The sequence below is a fragment of the Oppia nitens genome, unplaced genomic scaffold (assembly GCF_028296485.1).
Source record: "Oppia nitens isolate AA-2021 unplaced genomic scaffold, nextdenovo-longstitch-racon4-pilon3 scaffold1_pilon_pilon_pilon, whole genome shotgun sequence".
NCBI classification, from domain to species: Eukaryota; Metazoa; Arthropoda; class Arachnida; order Sarcoptiformes; family Oppiidae; genus Oppia; species Oppia nitens.
This window is the reverse complement of record NW_026533199.1, coordinates 8,654,514-8,673,856: the sequence shown is the minus strand read 5'-3', so window position 1 is coordinate 8,673,856 and position 19,343 is coordinate 8,654,514. Positions and strand designations below refer to the sequence as shown.

The 19,343-nt window shown below is 25.4% G+C and overlaps 5 protein-coding genes across 6 annotated transcripts; 3 read left to right on the top strand and 2 right to left on the bottom strand.

Moving 5' to 3' along the window:
- LOC128966542 (uncharacterized) lies at window positions 1–2,269 on the bottom strand. Its single transcript, XM_054313392.1, has 3 exons — window positions 2,245–2,269; window positions 348–525; window positions 1–268 (listed from the first exon to the last, which is right to left on the bottom strand). Exons 1-3 carry the CDS (start codon window positions 2,267–2,269, stop codon window positions 1–3), a joined length of 471 nt encoding a protein of 156 aa, XP_054169367.1.
- A 776-nt stretch (window positions 2,270–3,045) lies between these two features.
- On the top strand, window positions 3,046–5,703 carry LOC128951940 (DBH-like monooxygenase protein 1 homolog). The gene is made up of 7 exons (XM_054297247.1): window positions 3,046–3,320; window positions 3,552–3,971; window positions 4,033–4,209; window positions 4,301–4,649; window positions 4,720–4,904; window positions 4,978–5,114; window positions 5,179–5,703. Exons 1-7 carry the CDS (start codon window positions 3,060–3,062, stop codon window positions 5,522–5,524), a joined length of 1,875 nt encoding a protein of 624 aa, XP_054153222.1. The 5' UTR covers window positions 3,046–3,059; the 3' UTR covers window positions 5,525–5,703.
- A 472-nt stretch (window positions 5,704–6,175) lies between these two features.
- LOC128952146 (uncharacterized) lies at window positions 6,176–8,125 on the top strand. 2 transcript variants are annotated; one of them, XM_054297487.1, is made up of 4 exons: window positions 6,176–6,305; window positions 6,442–6,622; window positions 6,694–7,377; window positions 7,857–8,125. In XM_054297487.1, exons 1-4 carry the CDS (start codon window positions 6,240–6,242, stop codon window positions 8,063–8,065), a joined length of 1,140 nt encoding a protein of 379 aa, XP_054153462.1. In that variant the 5' UTR covers window positions 6,176–6,239; the 3' UTR covers window positions 8,066–8,125. The 2 variants fall into 2 exon arrangements, 1 of the variants encoding a protein (XP_054153462.1); XR_008484430.1 differs by lacking the exons at window positions 6,176–6,305; window positions 6,442–6,622; window positions 6,694–7,377 and adding an exon at window positions 7,737–7,751 and having other exon boundaries at window positions 7,857–7,917.
- A 4,898-nt stretch (window positions 8,126–13,023) lies between these two features.
- On the bottom strand, window positions 13,024–14,635 carry LOC128952780 (interferon-induced, double-stranded RNA-activated protein kinase-like). Its single transcript, XM_054298223.1, has 4 exons — window positions 14,430–14,635; window positions 14,210–14,361; window positions 13,410–13,894; window positions 13,024–13,342 (listed from the first exon to the last, which is right to left on the bottom strand). Exons 1-4 carry the CDS (start codon window positions 14,557–14,559, stop codon window positions 13,108–13,110), a joined length of 1,002 nt encoding a protein of 333 aa, XP_054154198.1. The 5' UTR covers window positions 14,560–14,635; the 3' UTR covers window positions 13,024–13,107.
- Window positions 14,636–16,759: 2,124 nt separating this feature from the next.
- Window positions 16,760–18,731, top strand: LOC128966541 (retinol dehydrogenase 13-like). The gene is made up of 3 exons (XM_054313391.1): window positions 16,760–16,949; window positions 17,897–18,244; window positions 18,391–18,731. The coding sequence occupies exons 1-3, from the start codon at window positions 16,760–16,762 to the stop codon at window positions 18,729–18,731; spliced, it is 879 nt and encodes a 292-aa protein (XP_054169366.1).
- The last annotated feature ends 612 nt before the right edge of the window (window positions 18,732–19,343 follow it).

Genomic DNA, 19,343 nt, shown 5'->3' with positions numbered 1-19,343 from the left:
TTAATCGAAGTGATCGACTGTCTTCTCAATCCAACCCATAGTATATCCATCAGAGTATGTCTTCTTCTTAGGTTTTGAGTCTCGAATGTCTTGACTTTCCTGTACTTCATCGTCGCTGTCATCGTTTGGTTCATCATCTCTGGCGTCACAACTATTGCCCGGATCTTCTTCTTCAGTATGCATATGATTATTGTCATCACTTTCATCTTCAGTTTCATCTTTTGGTTGTCTTTTTTCATCAGAAGAATCACTTTTCACACGTGAATAACTATATAAACGGTGAGATGTTTTAGTAATTTTTAATAAAAAAAAATTATATCTATTATACTCTTCGATATATAACATACGGAACGATAAAAAATTGTTGTTTGGGTGGCTGTGGCTGTTGATCATTGAGCACTTGTATGTCCTGATTATTAACGGCTAAAACTGGTAATATCTGATGACTAGTATCTCCCATAAAATAATATCCGCCACTCGCGTAACCACCACTTCTTGGATATGAATTAACTATATTTGTAATAACTATTGTTAAAAATAAAAATTTTATTATTATTATCATTATTCCAATCATTTTTGTTTGTCAACTGATTTTTACAAAACAAACTAAAAATTTGCCAATAGTTTTATATAAACAAATTTTGATATTAAAGTATAGAAATTTATTTACAAAAAATTAATGATCCGTATCATACATTTTTAATTATATAGTGATTCACTTATAATTTATTTTCATGCGTATATTACTAATAAAAAAATGTAGAAAATTGCTAAACTATACATAATTATTTTGACATTTTTACAGTAAATATTTAATTAAATTGTCTTATGTATTAATATGTGTTAACTAATGTAAAATAAATTAAATTCAAATATAATAGATATTGATTTTATTTATGTAGTCAGTTTATATTATTTTATATAAATATTTAATTATTTTGATATAATAATAATGATAATAACAATTTACATATATTAAATATTTAAAATTTAATTAAATGTAAATATTTAATTTTAATATATATATTGTAATAAATAATTATATACTTTATACTGTGTGTACAGTATATCTATAATAATATTGAATAGCAGTTATGATAACTACAGTATAATAAATATATATAATCTCTTTAAAAATCAAGACTCAATAGTAAAAAATAAAGAAAGAAAAATAAAATTTAGATAAAATTCTTATAATGAAATCACAACTAAATGAAAAATGTCTTAAATTTAAAATTTATAGAAAACTTTTTTTTAATTATAAATGATTGCAAATTAAATTTTATGTCTAAAAACTCGTTTTTATGCAACAAAGACAACGAAAGTGTGTGTATTTGATATTCATGTCACTTATTGCCAGTGAATTAATTGAAGCATATTTCTCAGTGGTGGGCATCAGTAGTAAATGAGAGGACAGACATACTGTATATAAAGTTAGACCTGTGCTCTGAACGGATAAGTCAGGTCTCATATTCTCATATGAATAAAGATATACAAGTTATATAATAAAACTTATAAAGTACTGTATATCACATTTAGTAAATGATTGCATTGAAACACAAATTAAAATTTTAAGATAAGTGTTGTGTGTGTGTGTGTGTGTGTGTGTGTGTGTGTGTGTGTGTGTGTGTGTGTGTGTGTGAGTTTGTAAAGTCAGCCTTTATAAAGACAATCTATAATATATGAGCGGATGAGCATTATTAGTGGTTCGTCGACTCTCTCTCTCTCTCTCTCTCACACACACACACACACTCACTCACTCACTCACTCACTTACTCACTTACTCACTTACTCACTTACTCACTTACTCACTTACTCACTTACTCACTTACTCACTTACTCACTTACTCACTTACTCACTTACTCACTTACTCACTTACTCACTTACTCACTTACTCACTTACTCACTTACTCACTTACTCACTTACTCACTTACTCACTTACTCACTTACTCACTTACTCACTTACTCACTTACTCACTTACTCACTTACTCACTTACTCACTTACTCACTTACTCACTTACTCACTTACTCACTTACTCACTTACTCACTTACTCACTTACTCACTTACTCACTTACTCACTTACTCACTTACTCACTTATACCCTGTTTTCATAAAGCAATCTCTCAAAGTATTTTCAAAATTTCTTAATAAAAACACTACTTATACTTGACTTTTAAAGTTAACAAAAACACAAAACTTTGAGAGAAAGTAGACTTCAAATACTTAATAAAAACCATACTTACAAAGTATGAGGTAAAGCACATGCGTTACACATATATTGTATTTATTATATTATTTGCAATTTTTGTATTAATATTTTATGTCAATATAAATATCAAAATCTAAATGATTAATAAATATTAATAATTATAAAAGTAATGCTAAGTATAACTTAATGAAAACGATTTTATACATTACTTTGAGAGAAATACTTGCAGAAAATGCTTTATAAAAACAAGGTATTACTCACTTACTCACTTACTCACTTACTCACTCACTCACTCACTTACTCACTCAATCTCTTACTCACTTATTTTCTCTCTCTTTCTTCTCTCTCTCTCTCTCTCTCTCTCTCTCTCTCTTTCTGTATTTGTCTGTTGGTATACCCCTGAGGGCACAAGTATTTGGTTAAGAAGGCGTTTTCATATAATATTCACAGCGAGTATTTGAACATTCAGTGTATTACAGTCTCTTACTTATGCAGTCTAATGGCATAAATAATGAAAAGTTTTTATGTAAATATTATAAAGAAATTTAATTTTAAACTTATATATAAATTTAACTCTTTTATTGATTTTGTTAAATAAATTTGTCATTTATTTACATATGATATTGATTGCAAGTTTTTATAATAATAAAAAGTCGTGACACTTGATGAACACTTTAACTATTATGAACCTACCAGTGCTGTATGTTTGCCAAAACATCAAAGATAGTGAGGGACACATAATTGTCAAATAATGTGTTCACATAATATAATTTGCTTAACTTATTGACATATATAATACAATTATTATTATACATATTGTCTATTAATTAGTGTCTTTACAAGAAATGAAAGTTTTGTTGCAATTATTTATTATTATAAATGTGTTATCCATTTGTTTGTGCCAATGGATGCACTCAATAGTGTTAGACCCGCACAATAAATACCACTTAAAGTGGTATTTTGATGACACTAAACAACAAATTACTTTCAATGTTGTTGTCCGCACCCAGGGTTGGGTAGGTTTCGGTATTTCGCCAAATGGTGCAATGACTGGCAGTGATCTGGTTATTGGTTGGATTGATGACAACAGTGTCACTCATTTTCATGTAATTAATATAAATATTATGTTTTATTGTGATATTTATCAAATATAACAAATCATATGATTATTTGTAATTTTGTTTTCTCTATACTTCATATAAATAATTATCTAATAATAATAATTGAATTGGAGTGTAATAAATAAATAAATAAATAATAAACTAAATTAGTTTTTTATATAATAGTAGTTAACTATATTATTCTTATTAATAAATTAATTAAATTATTATTATTAGGATCGTTATGCAGAAGAAGAAGAGTTGCCTACAATAGATGACTCCCAAGACTGGCATTTACTTGAGTCGGGACACAACGGGACCTATACTTGGATGACATTTAGAAGATTTTATTTTAGTTGTGACACTGAAAGCGATTTACAGATCACTAAAGACACAACTAAAGTGATTTGGGCCTACAGTGACCAGAAACCTATCTCACCCTATGCTATGCCACAACATAAGGGTCATAATAGAGGCGCCCGACACGTCCACTTGTTGGCGATCCCCGGCCACAACTTTGATAAACTTAATAATAATAATAGCATTGAAATGTGGGACATAACGTCTAACAATTTGCTCATACCTAACGACTCTGACACGACCTACTGGTGCAAAATAGTGATCGCACCGTTTAAATCAAAAATACATGTTATTAGGGTTTGTAATTGAGTTTGTATTTTTCAAGTTCCTGTAATCTAATTAATAATTTATATTAAAGATTGAACCAATTATTTCACCGGCAAGTAATGCACCCTTTGTTCATCATATGGTACTCTACCGATGTCTTCATCCCAACTCAACTCATATGGAACAGTATGCCACACATGAAGGTGCAAATTGTGTAGACTTTGCTAATATGCCGTATGATTTCATATATTGTCAATCTGTTTATATGGTATTTATAATAACAATTTTTATTAGTATAATAATATTATAAAATAAGTAGACTTATTATTAACATTGAGATATGATAAATGTTGAATTAGGTTTGGGCCACAGGTGGAGATGCTTTTAATTTACCCGAAAATGTGGGAATGCCTATCGGTGAAGATGATGAAACCAAATATTTTTTATTTGAGATTCATTACGACAATCCCGAATTAATCGGCAAAAAGTATGATAATTCAGGATTACGTGTAGTTTACACCCGAAAGTTACGTCAATACGACGCCGACACCATTACAATGGGTTCAGTTGCTGACTATCGACTACTGATTCCACCCAAACAGGAATCGGTGACAGTGGCCGGTCATTGTCATCCCAATTGCTATCGACAACAAATTCCAGCCACTGGTCTCCATGTGATTGCAAGTTTACCTCACGGACACAAACATAGTATAATAAAAATCAATTTATTGATTAATTTTATCCTAAATTTATATTTAAAAATTAAACTACTTTTCAGTGCGAAGAATAATAGTCCGACACTTTCGTAACGGAACAGAATTGCAACCAATTGCTGAAGAAAACAATTATGATTTCAATTTTCAAGACTTTCGCCGATCACCAGATAATTGTCGCATTATGGCCGACGACCACATCACTGTTGAATGCACTTATAATACTGTCAATCGGGATAAACCATTATTTGTATGTCTTCGATGATTTCAATTTAAAATTAATATAAATATTTTTAATAATTTTATCATAATTAACACTAAAGGGTGGATTATCTACAAAAGAGGAAATGTGTTTAGTGTTTATATTGTATTATCCAAGGATTAAATCAACGAGAAGTTGTTTAAGTGGTTTGACTCCGCATACAGTAATGGCTTTGTCTGATGTGGCAGAAGTCAATAGGTTGGTCGCAATTATTTATAATAATAACAATATATATTTAATAATACATATCGTATTCAATTAGCATCGATGACAATGACATGAATCCGTTGATAGTAATGCCATCCAATTATGCCGATCAACGACTGTCCAGTTATGTTCAACAGAAGACTTTCTGGGATCACAATGTGATGACTGATTCTCAAGAGTTAATACGTTTTGCTCCACAAAAGGCTCAGTGCTTCTGGAGAAAGGTTGAGGGACTCGAAGAAATTGAAGATCTCATCGGATATCCTAATATTATTAAACCTTTTATAGAGCCCATCAAAGAATGTCAAACATTACATACGAATGCTTCTCATAAATCTAGTTGTGATATAACTTTTAGTTTATTATTAATAATAATATCTTTTATAATATATATACTGTAAATATTTGAAAACAATATCTCATTTATAAATTCATTATATGTTTATAAATATCAAGTGATATGTAAATACTAGGGATAGTAGTGTATTATCCAATAACGGAACTTCCGTTTATATTCCGGTTATTTCTTTAAATATGTTTTGGCAATTTGTAAGTCATATAATGTACACAATATTTTTACCTCTTATTTCTAAGTCTTTTAATTTTATTATTATTATTATTATTATTATTAATAAGCGGCTTGAACTTAAAAAATTGTAGTTAATTAATATCACATTTAATTTATTTAATAATAGAAAACAAAAATTGTGAAGTGATGCCAAACTCGTTATTAAAATTGTTTTTATATATTTTTCTAATTATAATTTAATATTAAACTTATAAATTAGTAATTTAATAAAAATATTGCCTTAAATATTTCAAAGTAACAAAGTGGATGTGTTGACAATTATTATTTATTTGATTTTGATATTGTTTTGGTTGGGTTATACAGTAGATGAAATTGTATAATATATACAGTAATATCTATTTATAAACTTATGGGATGAGTATAGACTCTATACTATAGAGTATTATGAAAAGATGGGAGTGGGAGTTATTTTTAGTATTAGTTAAATTGAAACATTTATTGTCACTAAATAACGATACAATAGTCTAAACCTTTTAGTAAAATTTTTATAAATCTTAAGTATATAATAGTTGACAATTAATGATAATATGTGGTCTTTAATTGATCCGACAACACAAACAACTGTATCTCAAGTGCGACAAAAACCACAGAAGGTATGAATGACACTGTTTTTTTGGATAAATTATTTATATTAATATTATTAATTAATAATAGATTTATATCCTATAAATTATGTTTCTTTGATTTAATTAAAAAATAAATAAATATATATATATAACCAATAATTAGGTGGTTTATAAATATGTAAAACCTTCTCAACCCATATATCGACCTCCATCTGCAAGAATAGCATTTAATAGAAACGAATCGCCAGAATCTCAAAGTGAATCCACGACTTTACTCATGCATACAAACTATGATAACTTTCAGCCATTGAGAAGACCCCATCCGTTGGGAAATACACTAAAAAGTATTTAAATTAATTGTTAAATCATTAATTTTGTAGCAAAAAAATCCAATTTAAAAAAAATTATCAATTAGTTTCTGAGTCACCAATTAATAGTCCTCTGCGGCGATCAAAATCATTTTGCGCTAAAGAAATGAATAATCACGACTCGATGGGACATCTCATGTCAATTGAAGACATTTCGTGGGAAAATGTGGTATTAGTGAGAGAAGCCATCGAAAAGACTGACTCGATGTCCACAAATCAGTTGATGCAAATCGTACGCATCATTTGCAACAAAGCTTTGGAAAAGTCATGCTATTGTCACTCATTGGCCATCTTATGTCTGACCATTGATAAGAAACAATGTAAACCGAGACCACATTTGTTCATTGAATCGCTTGTCAATTGTCTGAGAGAATGGTTTAACGAGAGGGACAAACTCCGGTTGACTACTGGAGGAGCCCGAAGATGGACGGCATACGTCACCTTTCTGTCGGAACTGTATCTCAATTTGCGTAAAGGAGTTAATCATCGAAATAATACTATTGAATCATATTATGATAATACCAACGATGAAGTTATTGAATCCGATGAACAAGAGTCGGATCAATCTGAAGACAAACAACAAATTAGCGAAACGTTGAGCGTATCGTTGAAAGTCAAACAACAAAAACATTTATATCTTTTACTATACGATTCATTGCAAACAATATTACTGAACCCAAACTCGACGCCCACTGAAATTGAATGCTTGCAGTCTGTCCTCCGATCATGCGGTCAGTTATAGGACTTAATTATAAGTTTCGGATAATATTTAATGAAAAATTATATTTAACTAAAAATTTATAACATGAATGACCAGATACTCTGATAACTGACCGAATGGTTATTGTTTTCACTCAAAACTTGAGTCCTCTTCAGTGGTCTATGACTGTCCTCTCAATAAGAGAAACAGCTTTTAGTATATTTATTTGGTATTCATAGGAGGGGAGAATCATGTGTTCATTTGTTTTAAATTTTAATAAATTAAGTGATATTTTTAAGCAATTTTAAGTTTCTCTCATTAAGAGATCATATCAGTTCATTGATAAGGACTGAACAAGAATAACCGTTTTGTCTGTTACCTAAGTATCTGTTCATACAGTCAATTGTAAGTTAAATATAATTATAATATTAATCAATATGTGTTATCATAACAAAAACAATAACAACATGAATATAAATCAACAATTTATTTACTAATTGTTATTTTTAGGCAAATATCTGGAAGAAGACAATGCCTGTCGTATGAAATCACTGATCAGTTTCATTAGGGATACCTTTTTAGCTGATCCTCATAGCAATAATCATCATATGAATTGTCAAAAATTGTATTTAGAGATCATAGAGTTGGCTTCCAGTCGGTGGCACTTCAATGCCGACCAACAGATCTATTATTTTCCGTACACTAAAAGCGATCATTAATTTCGATAACGACTTAATTGAAATATCAATTTTTTTTGCTTACGATTTACGAAACAATTTCCGATAACGACTTAATAACAAAAATATTATAATACAATATATTACTCGACGACACCATATTTCAATCAATTTCATATATATTTTTCAAATTATTATCTTTTAATATAAAAATATTTGTGTTAATTTATGGTTTAGATACTGTAGTAATGATACTGTATTGTCCAAATGAAAAATTGGTGAGTAAAATTGTTACATATATTTTTATATATTGATACACTTTGTAAACTATTTAAATTTTGACAAAACATTTTTGCATTATATTTCTAGTGATTGTTTATTGGGTTTTTTATACATTGTAACGGCTTTAATAGTTAACTGTAAAGTAACAGTAACTTACAGGTATATTTAATATAATTTATTGATTGTTTTATTTTTTTATAAAAATTATTTATAAGATTCATATAATTATTTTAAGAAGTGCTTTGTTTGATTGACTTAAAATTAAACAATATAATTAATAATAAATATTATATATTTTAAAGTTTAAAAAAACAACAACAAAAATACTTATTAATAATGTTTGTTATTTAAAGTGCTAAATACCACATAACTACCAAATTTAGTATTTATGTCAAATCGTTTTTGTTTATCACTAATACAACAAATATCCTTATTTTGTTTGCCGTTTAGTTGACTCAACAGTTTTTTATTTAGAAAAAAAGATAAATATATATAACATAACTGTAAATATTGAATATTGAAGCAAAAGGTTATTGACGTTGACTGACGGCACAGACACCTTAGGGATAGGGATCCTTTATATCGGACTTATTGCCCATATATAGAGCAATCATTTTTTTAATAGCAAAATAATCATACAATGAACTAAATCACTGGACACTACTAAATAACTTATTATATTGTTTTAGAAAAGTTTACTATTTTATTATGTTTTTATTATAACAGATAAATTTGATAATTATTGAAATTAAAATAAAAAATATATTTACACAAAATGATGATAAAGATGTAGAAATTATTATACAAAAACAAAATTGTATTTCAAAAACAAAAGTATTATCAAAATCTTTCCATCATTTCTAACACAACTGGGAATACACTTAATGGCACTTTTGTTTTGCTTTCAATTTGTGGCAAATGTTTTGTCACTTTTTGACAGTTGTTGGACTCCCAGTGCAAGTCATTACCACAAAATAAGTCAAACACTTCACCGGAAAATCCACGAATCGCTTCTTTCATATATTCTTTGGAGTTGTCGTCACAGATATCCTCACTATCAATGGCACGGGTAGAGCATTGAGTGCTTTTACTTAAGAAACTGACAAATCAATTGGCATTAAATGCATATCAATAAACATATAATAATAATACTAATAATAAAATTGATTATCCGAGACATACCAACAGCTTAATTGAATCCAATCTTCTTTCTTAGCCTTCAATATCCTCATTGTGTCGATAATCGCATCGTTATTACACAAATCAATAGCACTTTTAGTGGCATTTACACACTCTTTATGATCTAAATATTCTTTTAATTTTTTAAGATTTTAAAAAATTATAAATGAAACCAAAAAAGAAATAATTTTCTAATAAATTACTTTTAATTCCCGATTGATTGCATCGTTTTTTGAGCTGTTGTGTGGGTCCGGCCAGCAATAGATTAATGTATTGTCGCGAAAATGGTTTAACACACGCACTACTATACGATCGGATACACGTTTCCGCCTCTTTGGTTGAGCTTTTAATTAATAAAATTAATAAAATATATTTCTACAATAATATCATAACAAATAATCTGAGATTATAATGATGTATGACTTACTTGCAAAACCTATGTGCCTCATCTATATTACGGGACACTCTGTAATCGGGATTACCGTAAATATATAGTATTTGTGCACATCTATCGACTTTCTTGAGATCACACTTAGTGTCTTTGGTTGGCAATGCCTTCACTACTATTACAACACCTGATAAACCAATTATTAATATAAATAGTAATTTATCAAACATTTTCCTCTCTGTCCACTCAATTGTTATAATAAAATTTTAATATTATTTATAGCAAATAGACTGATGAGAGATGAAAATGTTTTTTATTTGTAAAATAAGTCGAAACTGTTTTTACTAATATTATCAACTAATTGTAAAATTGAGACCAAAATAAGTTTCCAAAACACTATTGAAAGAAATCCTTTTGCTTTTTATAAAACTTGCATTTCTGGTATCCGATGCTAAAAACGATCCATAGTTTTATTAATAATATATTGTATTTTTTGATAAAACGTTTATTTAAGTGGCGGAACTCACTTCATTTTCATTTCAAATTAATGTTATTTTTAAATTTAAAAAATAGCTAATTTAAATAAAATTATAATAGTATAAAATAATAAAATATCTCATCTACTGTCTATTCATCTAATAATGATTAATAAATTAAATATTGAATAAGATAATTAAATTATTATTTTGAATCAAATATTTATAAATAAAATAATTTACTTTTATACAAAAATTTTGGTTACGCCACATATACTAAAACTAGATCTTTAAAAAGTAAGCGAAAGTGTAATTTGGGATCATTTTTGATATCAACTATTTTAATCAATTTTCCTAAAATTTTTAAAAATGAGAACCGACACTGACCTACAAAAATATATATACATTTTGGTGTGAAATCAGATTATATTATTGCTATTAATATATTTTAGCGGATAAATTAAACATTAAAAGTTGATTTTCATCTATAATTAGATTTAAGAGAGAGTGAAGATTGAAATTAATTATAAGTTTAATGACCTTTTTATATAAACTTTATTTTTAAATTATGCGCTATATTTAGTAATATATATTTCATTCAACAAAACGTTTTTAAAACTTATTTTATTTATAGTAAATATTTTTGAAAAATTTGTAAATAAGGAAAAAAGGGAAATGAATTGATTAAAATAATAACAAATTTTAAAGCGATAATTTACATTAATTTATTATTAATTTTACTTTTACTTATAAGTGTTTTATGAATTATTAATTTTTATCATAAATAAATTGAATTGTTTTTTAATAAATATAATTAAGTAATACATTTCGTAAATTATAGAATTTATTTAATATGTAACATAAATTATTAAATTATTTTTTACAATTTATCTAAAACTTTATTAATTAATTTTTTAACTCATATATACAATTATGGATAATTCTTGAAAAACATAATGAATAATAATCGTATTTACTTTGAATGTACTCATAAAAATTATAAAAATTGACAAATAGATCAATTAATCGTTTGATTCTCAATTTTAAAAATTATAATCAATTTATTATTAATAAAATGTTTTATGATTTTTTTCTTAATAATTTAATCGTCTATTAATTTGTTTGGTTTTTCTCCTAAATAATACAACAATCAAAACAATAAGTACCACAAGTATAACAACGACACCCAAAACAATGCCTAATAAAGTCCATGGAAATGGTGCCGAATGGGAACCGTTATCAATACACCGGCCATCTATACATTTCTCACTTTCACACGAGTCGTCATAATTGCACGACTGTCCTATTTGTAACATATCTATTGAAATATAATAAAAGTCATGTTATTATATTGTTTTTATACCAAGGAAATTAAAATTGATAAATGTACTATTTTATAATAATCTATAAAAATAAAAATACTATTTATGCAACTAACTAGTAATAATAAAATGTGTAAATTGTTAATTTAATAAAATTACATTTATTTTAAAAGTATCTAAATGTTAGAATATAAAATACAAGTTAATGTATTTTATTTATTTAAATTTTTTAATTATAAATACATTTAAAGTGCTATAAAAGTATAACATAGTAAATATATATATATATATATATATATATATATAACCTAAATAATGTATTTTTTGATAATTATTAATGAGTATATTACATAATGAAATAGTAAATTATTATTTTTAAATATAAATTTCAAATCAAACGACTAAATAATAATGTTTAATAAAACAAACCAATGACTTGAATTTGAAATGCATTTTCAAAAACTGTTTTCATTTCAAATTTTAATATGAATTTCCATCCGTAATGACCGTCGTGTATATGTCCGGCATTTGTTATGTTAAACCAGTTGTGATACTTAGTGTAGCCGTCGCTCACAGATATCACAGTGTTTTCACCCGTTCTTGTATTGACTGATCGATCATTTTATTAGTAATTATTATAAAAAATTAAAAACTATAATAATTATTGTTATATTTATTTCAAACTACCCCTTTGCTTCTGTAGTTCAATCAAGTGCTTGGGATGTATCCACTGAATCTCAATACCGTTTGACTCACACGCCGGTCCCGTTGGATTGTGCTGACAGTTACGGGTGTCGACAAAAAAGTCACAGTTATATGAAAATGATTTGCCGGCAAACACTTCATAATCGAGATGATTGTGTGCCGACAGTACACCCGGTGTTGTTTGTTTACATTCAAAAAAGAACTGACCCTGGGCACTCACAAATGGCTGTCCATATGCTAACTGGCCAAATGTGGTCCGTATAAATAAGCACACACCTAATAATGAAATTGATAAATGCATTTTTGTACAATGATTTGTCATATAATTGATAACAATAAGAGTCAAAGTAATGTTTTGCTATCACTATCTCTAAGTGTTGTCAGGAGGTGTTGTCATATCATTAAAAAATTTGAACAAATATTAAACGTTTTATAAACAAGTCCTCATAAATCTGTAATAATTTGTATTATTCAACAATAATAATAATGCAATTACGGTAGTTATTCATATAAAATTATTATGCAATAAAATAAGATATTTTCAAATTATTTATTGTAATATTGCATTATATTTATATAATAATAATTATATTGATTTATTTTGAAATTTTACATTTATCAATAAATATTATACTTTAGTTACTGCAAAAATGACAAAATAAATTTTGTAAATTGAATTTATAAAAAACTAATAATATTATATTTTAAAAAAATTACATTTCAATAATAAATTTAGTGTTGAGATTGTTTTGATAAATGATGTAATAAGTATTGGTATAAAAATCTATTATTTTCATTCAACAATTTGTCTTTTATTAACTTAATAAATGTCAAACATTTAACTGTTTCTTCATTGATAAGCCACTCATTTTGTCGGACAAGTATTTCACTGCATTTAGGTCTGTCCTCAAAGAAATGGTCAATCATTTGGGCCAATAATTTCTTCAAACAAGCCATTGGATCAGTTCTATTAAAAAATAATTAAATTAATAAAACATTTATAAAAATTATTGTAATTTATAGCTAAACCATACCCTTCCTCTGAGCCATATATGTCAACCTGAAACAAGTCCTGAGCAATAAAACTAAGACTATATATATCAGCCATAGTATTATATTTGTGTCCATTCAAGACTTCTGGGGCCGTATACTTAAAAGTGCCGACACGTGAAGTGTTGCTCATAGTAGACCATTCATGTGCTTTAGACATATTAAAGTCACACAACTTTAGGAACCGATTGTTCACTACATTACCGACGACCAGAATATTCTGTGGCTTTAAGTCGCGGTGAATGATCTTCGGTTCACTTTTGTGTAAATAGTTGACACACTCTACCGTTTCTCTGAACAGTTGTCCGCATAAAAAATTAATTACAATTTTAATATCATATATATATGACTGTCTGTCCTTTAGTATGTCATTTGACTTTTCATTTCGTAAACTATTAATTGCTTGAATCACATCATCTAAACTTTGTGAACATAACTCCATTTGAATATAATAGACATCATTTGAAACCTTGAATACAAAAATTTAATTTATATAAAAAGTAATTATTTATCCCATAATAATACAAATAATCTTAAAATAGTATACCGTATTCTCTTATCTTATTATTTCCTCAACAATACTAACAGTATTGTTACTAAAAAACTATTATATAATGTAAAGTAGTATAAGTAGTACAGTATAGAAGTTATCATATACTGTAATTAAAATTATAACAAAAATAATTTTATTTAACTTAAATTTTAACAATAACCGGTAATAATACAGTATTACTACAATTATTTTGTTAAATATATGATAGTTTTAAAATAGGATATTACATACCTTATCCTTTTTAAGACTACTTTCACACCAATGATGATAATATTGGACAACATATTTGTTACCATTTTTGGCAATTTTCATCAACATTTCCACCTCTTGATTGATAAGTCTGAGGACATCATCTTTTGTTAACTCTTTCTCTAGCATTACATCTATTGAATACATATTACGATATATTAGTTTCATATTTTAAAAATCAATGAAAAATATTCATACAAACCATTTAATGGTATTTTTTTGATTGCATATAATTGGTTATCAATTTTGTAATTGACCTGGTACACTGTTCCAAAATTACCATTCCCAATTATCTTAGGTTCCACAAAATGTTCGTTAAAAGTTATGTTCATATTTTGATTGTATAAAAACAAAATGACAACTAATATATAATTTTTATTTATTTATATTAAAGTAAATATAATATAATATATTGATATTTAACTAGACAATTTAAATGCGTAATAATTTTTTTAATAATTTATTTATTATAATTAAAAATAATATAGTAAATAGTAATATTGCAACTATGATGTCTAATAGACTATTAGTAATAGTATTTGTTATATTAAAATTTAATAGACATAACAAATACTATGATATATGAATAAAAACAGTTGTAATGTTTTTATCAAAACTTATTTATTCAATTTATTAATGACTTAATCAGTAAACTTAATCACTACTGTATAATTTAATACATGTATAATTGTAGTTTTACTATAGTATTTATTTACAGTATTAGTGCAATACTTTAATGGTATTTAAAGCATTAAAGATATTTATTAATATTTTTAAAATACTGTACTGTTTTATACAATTTAATAAATAACGTTGATTTACTTAATAAAAAAAGTTTTATTAAAAATACTGTTATTATTAGACAGTCTAATAATAGTAATACAAGTAATAATTAACCATACTTAGTTACTTTACTATATACTTATATAGATATTTTAGGAATTTTTAGTAATAATATTTTATTTATCAACAATTTTTAAATTCAATATTGTGTTTAAAAACGTACAGTAATATTATACACTATATTCATTATCTTATTGTTTTAATAAAAGTTTACTCTTTATTAAATTTTTTATGTCAAACATAAAAAATTATTTTAAATATCCAATTTATGTACATTAACTATGAAAAAGAAAAAATATTTTTATTATATTACTTAAACATAAATGATATTTTTATTTTAGTTTTAATGAAGTATTACATTGTATTAGTGATGATTTTATATGATTTTATAGTGATTAACTTTAATATAATATAATAATATAATAATATAATAAATTATAATAATAGCTAAAAAATCCTATTTATAAAGTTAATCACTATTTTATATTAATGTTTAGTTAAAAAATTACTAATTTTTACTCAATTCGTATTTTATTATATTATATGTGGAAATGAATTTATAAACTTTTATAATTAAATAAAACTTTAAAATCGCTTGTAATTTATAAACTAAATTACAATATTAAAAGTTAAAATTTAAATTTCAAAAGACTGTACTCCAAAATAAAAAATAATATAGTTTAATAAATGATACAATTAAAAATTTTATCATTAATAAAATATTAGAATATTGTACAGTACTATATATACATTATAATAATAAGAAAAAATTTAATAATATGCATTTATTTTGTTGTCATTCAATAAAATAATAATAACTAAAAACTTACTAAAATAATAAAAAAGTAAACGTTTACCTATTTATAAACATATGAAGACCAATATATTGATCAACGAGTTATAGTTTATCAACAAAAATAAATAAAATAAAAATTTAATTAATACTGTATTTAAAAGAACTTTAATTTAACTGATAATCGGCTTCGCGTTAAAAAAACCAAATTATTATTTTTTATAAGGTTTGATAGAGTAATATATTTTAATATATTTTTTGTTTATTATATAAAAGTACATATTACCAATAAATTGATATTTTTATATTCATAATTTATTTTTGTAAAAATTAAAAAAAAGTTAAATTTATATTTTTGAAAAAACTGGATTTTTATCTAAATCTTCAAACGCTATTATTATTAAAAAAAATATTTCATAAGAGCAAACATTGATTGCTAACTAAATTGATTTTGTTTATAATAAAACAAAATATTTTTTAATTGCAATATATAAACTATAAATATTAAAAAAGTGTTTTTTTTAAATAAAATATATAAATATATAAATTATTACAGTAAGTAAACATTTTTTAAATAAAGTGGTTAATAAATGCATAGATTATAGCATTCAAATCTCTTTTGCATTTACTAAATGTCAGAAACAATAAAAAAAAGTTAACATCATTTTAACTAACAATTTGCAAAAACCAGTGCCACAACTATAACTATCATTGATTGCCACCAAACCATCTCTCATATTAAATGATAGTCCAAAATCCTGTCCCAAACACATTAGGTTACACTTTAAGTTTTATAAACAAACGGTTAACAACTTTTAGATCATTAAAGTGATTTAAAAAACAGTTCAAATAAAACAATTGTTATATATTTTAATATTCATTTAATATTTAATAAGATGTCGATTAAGGCTGACATCGGTTTCTTCATTTCTATTATATTGGAAGCCATATATAATTTGTTTCGTTGGACACCATTTGGTCCCAAAAATTGTCACATTGATGGTCGTCTCGATGGCAAAGTTTGTGTCATTACCGGAGCCACGGCTGGTATCGGACGTGTTGTGGCCAAGGAATTGGTAGATAAAGGTATACAAATATTTAATGATATATATACTGTATATACTATTAATATATAATATTATAAATATTATATATTATAAATCAACATTATTTTAATAACATCCATATAATAAAGTTTATATACAGTACTTTATGATTATGTATTAGATTATATTTTTAATAAATGTCAATTCCTATTTATTTTCTGCTATCTGCAAATATAATATAATATATATACTTTATATACCATATTATACAATAATTTATATTATATAATATTAAGTACTGTATTTATTGATAAATTCTGATAATATTGATTAATAATTATTAAATCATTTTTAAAGACTTCAAATGAGTAATTAATTATTTGTTTATTAAGACGATAATTAATTAATTATATGGTGTTAATATTAATAAATGCATAATATTAATTTAGATACATATTATTTAATAAAATATATAAATTGTTAAGTTCTATAATAACTAATTTATTATTAATATATTAATTAGTATTTTATTATTATTACATTATATTTTTATTTATTTACTGTTCAAAAATTTATTCAGTTTTATCATTAACATTTTTATAGTATATATTAGTCACACATTACTACAGTAGCTAGATAATTTAATATTTTTTAAAAACTTACTTTATTTAATATAAGTTATATTCTAATAAAGTTATTTAAAAATTTTTACAAAAATAAAAAGTAAACTTTTAAAAAATATTAAACATAATTATTGCCGACATTTAATGTAATAAATTATTAGTTCAAAAGCAATGATCATTTGATTATGTGATAAATTAACTAACAAAATAAATCTTATTTTTTAATTTAATTTGATATACATGCAATAATTAATTTATTTTGATTAGATGCTTATCTATTAATAGCAATTTAAATAAATATAATCTCAACAATTAACCAGAAATTATATATCAAATTTGTATATATATATTATATATCCTAAAGGGGCAAAAGTGATAATTGGGTGCAGAGATGTAGAAAAGGGTCGCCAAGTTTGTGATGAGATTCTCAATGATATGCCTACAGCACGGGTTGAGTGCCGACACTTGGATTTGGCCTCATTTGCATCAGTCCGACAGTTTGTGACCGAATTGGATTCAGAGATACAAATAGATGTATTGGTCAATAACGGTGCGGTTATGATGGTTCCCCAGTCCAAGACAGTTGATGGCAATGATATAACATTGCAGATCAACTATTTATCTCATTTTATGCTAACCTTATTACTTGTGGACAAACTAAAGGCATCGCCATTGGCTCGTGTGGTAAACGTCGTGTCCGCCTCTTATTCACGTATAATATCAATCATTTTTATTTGTTTTATGATATTTATTATATATTCATATTATCTAAAGTATTGTTTCATTATTTATAAATTTATAAAAACAAATAAAAAGATTTTATTGATAATCATATAATGATTGATGATTTGTTTTCAGGAACGGCACCAAAAGGTATAATATTTGAAGACATTAATAATGACAATAACGATAAGTGCGGCCATTCATCGCATTTATCGTATTGCAGAAGTAAATTGGCTTTGATTTGGTTTAGCCGTCAATTAGCTAAAAGACTTGAAGGGACTAACGTTCATATCTATGCTGTTTATCCGGGACTATGCCGTACATCATTGGTCCGACATATGACTGGTTTGTATGCAATTATATTGAAATCATTTGGTTGGTTGGCTTTCCGAAGTCCTCAATTGGCCGCTCAGACCATTTTGTTTTGTATTACCGATAAAGAAACCGGACGTGAAAATGGACACTACTATAGGTGATTATAATAGTAATTGTATTTTAAATAAATTTATGAATCATATATTTATTTTATTTAATAACTATTAAGTGATTGCAAATTGATTGCCGATAAAAATCTGAAAAAAATTGCAACAAATGATGAGTTGTCTCAACAGTTATGGGATGTCAGCAAAAGTATTTGTAATGTCAATACAAGTGCTCTTTAAAATTATTGCATACATTTTATATCAATTTTAATGCAACTAAATATTATAGTTCTCTATAAACTGAATCATTTACAGAAATATTTTTTATTTAACATGTATTTTCATTATAATTTTTATAGTCTTTTATGATATTATTATACTGTATTATTTTTATTGCAATACTAATCAAATACTGTACTTAAGTTAATGTATTTGTTGTTGTTGGTTATATACCTGTTATTCAAGTATTTATTTTTATTTGATGTTTTCTAGTTTATTACTTATTATTATTAACAATAATTTATTAATAAAATAAAATTTAAAATAGATAAGAATTTTTGACCTAAATTTAGATATCATTGTTAGAAATTGTACTACAATTTTAAATACAAAATATTAATTTATAATTGAAATTTTTTCATCAATTAATCTTCTGTATAGTAAAAT

What these genes read in the sequence shown, in the direction of transcription:
- LOC128966542 (XM_054313392.1), bottom strand. Translation starts at nt 2,269, where the DNA reads ATGTGCTTTACCTCATACTTTGTAA. An exon ending in CTTTACCTCATACTTTGTAA is followed by an intron (nt 526 to 2,244) that starts GTATGGTTTTTA and finishes TTTTAACAATAG; the next exon opens with TTATTACAAATATAGTTAAT. An exon ending in CAACAATTTTTTATCGTTCC is followed by an intron (nt 269 to 347) that starts GTATGTTATATA and finishes CCGTTTATATAG; the next exon opens with TTATTCACGTGTGAAAAGTG.
- LOC128951940 (XM_054297247.1), top strand. Translation starts at nt 3,060, where the DNA reads ATGAAAGTTTTGTTGCAATTATTTATTATTATAAATGTGTTATCCATT. An exon ending in ACCTCACGGACACAAACATA is followed by an intron (nt 4,650 to 4,719) that starts GTATAATAAAAA and finishes ACTACTTTTCAG; the next exon opens with TGCGAAGAATAATAGTCCGA. An exon ending in GATGTGGCAGAAGTCAATAG is followed by an intron (nt 5,115 to 5,178) that starts GTTGGTCGCAAT and finishes GTATTCAATTAG; the next exon opens with CATCGATGACAATGACATGA.
- LOC128952146 (XM_054297487.1), top strand. Translation starts at nt 6,240, where the DNA reads ATGTGGTCTTTAATTGATCCGACAACACAAACAACTGTATCTCAAGTG. An exon ending in GTTGGGAAATACACTAAAAA is followed by an intron (nt 6,623 to 6,693) that starts GTATTTAAATTA and finishes ATTATCAATTAG; the next exon opens with TTTCTGAGTCACCAATTAAT. An exon ending in GTCTGTCCTCCGATCATGCG is followed by an intron (nt 7,378 to 7,856) that starts GTCAGTTATAGG and finishes TGTTATTTTTAG; the next exon opens with GCAAATATCTGGAAGAAGAC.
- LOC128952780 (XM_054298223.1), bottom strand. Translation starts at nt 14,559, where the DNA reads ATGAACATAACTTTTAACGAACATTTTGTGGAACCTAAGATAATTGGG. An exon ending in CAAAAAAATACCATTAAATG is followed by an intron (nt 14,362 to 14,429) that starts GTTTGTATGAAT and finishes TGTATTCAATAG; the next exon opens with ATGTAATGCTAGAGAAAGAG. An exon ending in ATATATGGCTCAGAGGAAGG is followed by an intron (nt 13,343 to 13,409) that starts GTATGGTTTAGC and finishes ATTTTTTAATAG; the next exon opens with AACTGATCCAATGGCTTGTT.
- LOC128966541 (XM_054313391.1), top strand. Translation starts at nt 16,760, where the DNA reads ATGTCGATTAAGGCTGACATCGGTTTCTTCATTTCTATTATATTGGAA. An exon ending in CAAGGAATTGGTAGATAAAG is followed by an intron (nt 16,950 to 17,896) that starts GTATACAAATAT and finishes TATATCCTAAAG; the next exon opens with GGGCAAAAGTGATAATTGGG. An exon ending in CGTGTCCGCCTCTTATTCAC is followed by an intron (nt 18,245 to 18,390) that starts GTATAATATCAA and finishes ATTTGTTTTCAG; the next exon opens with GAACGGCACCAAAAGGTATA.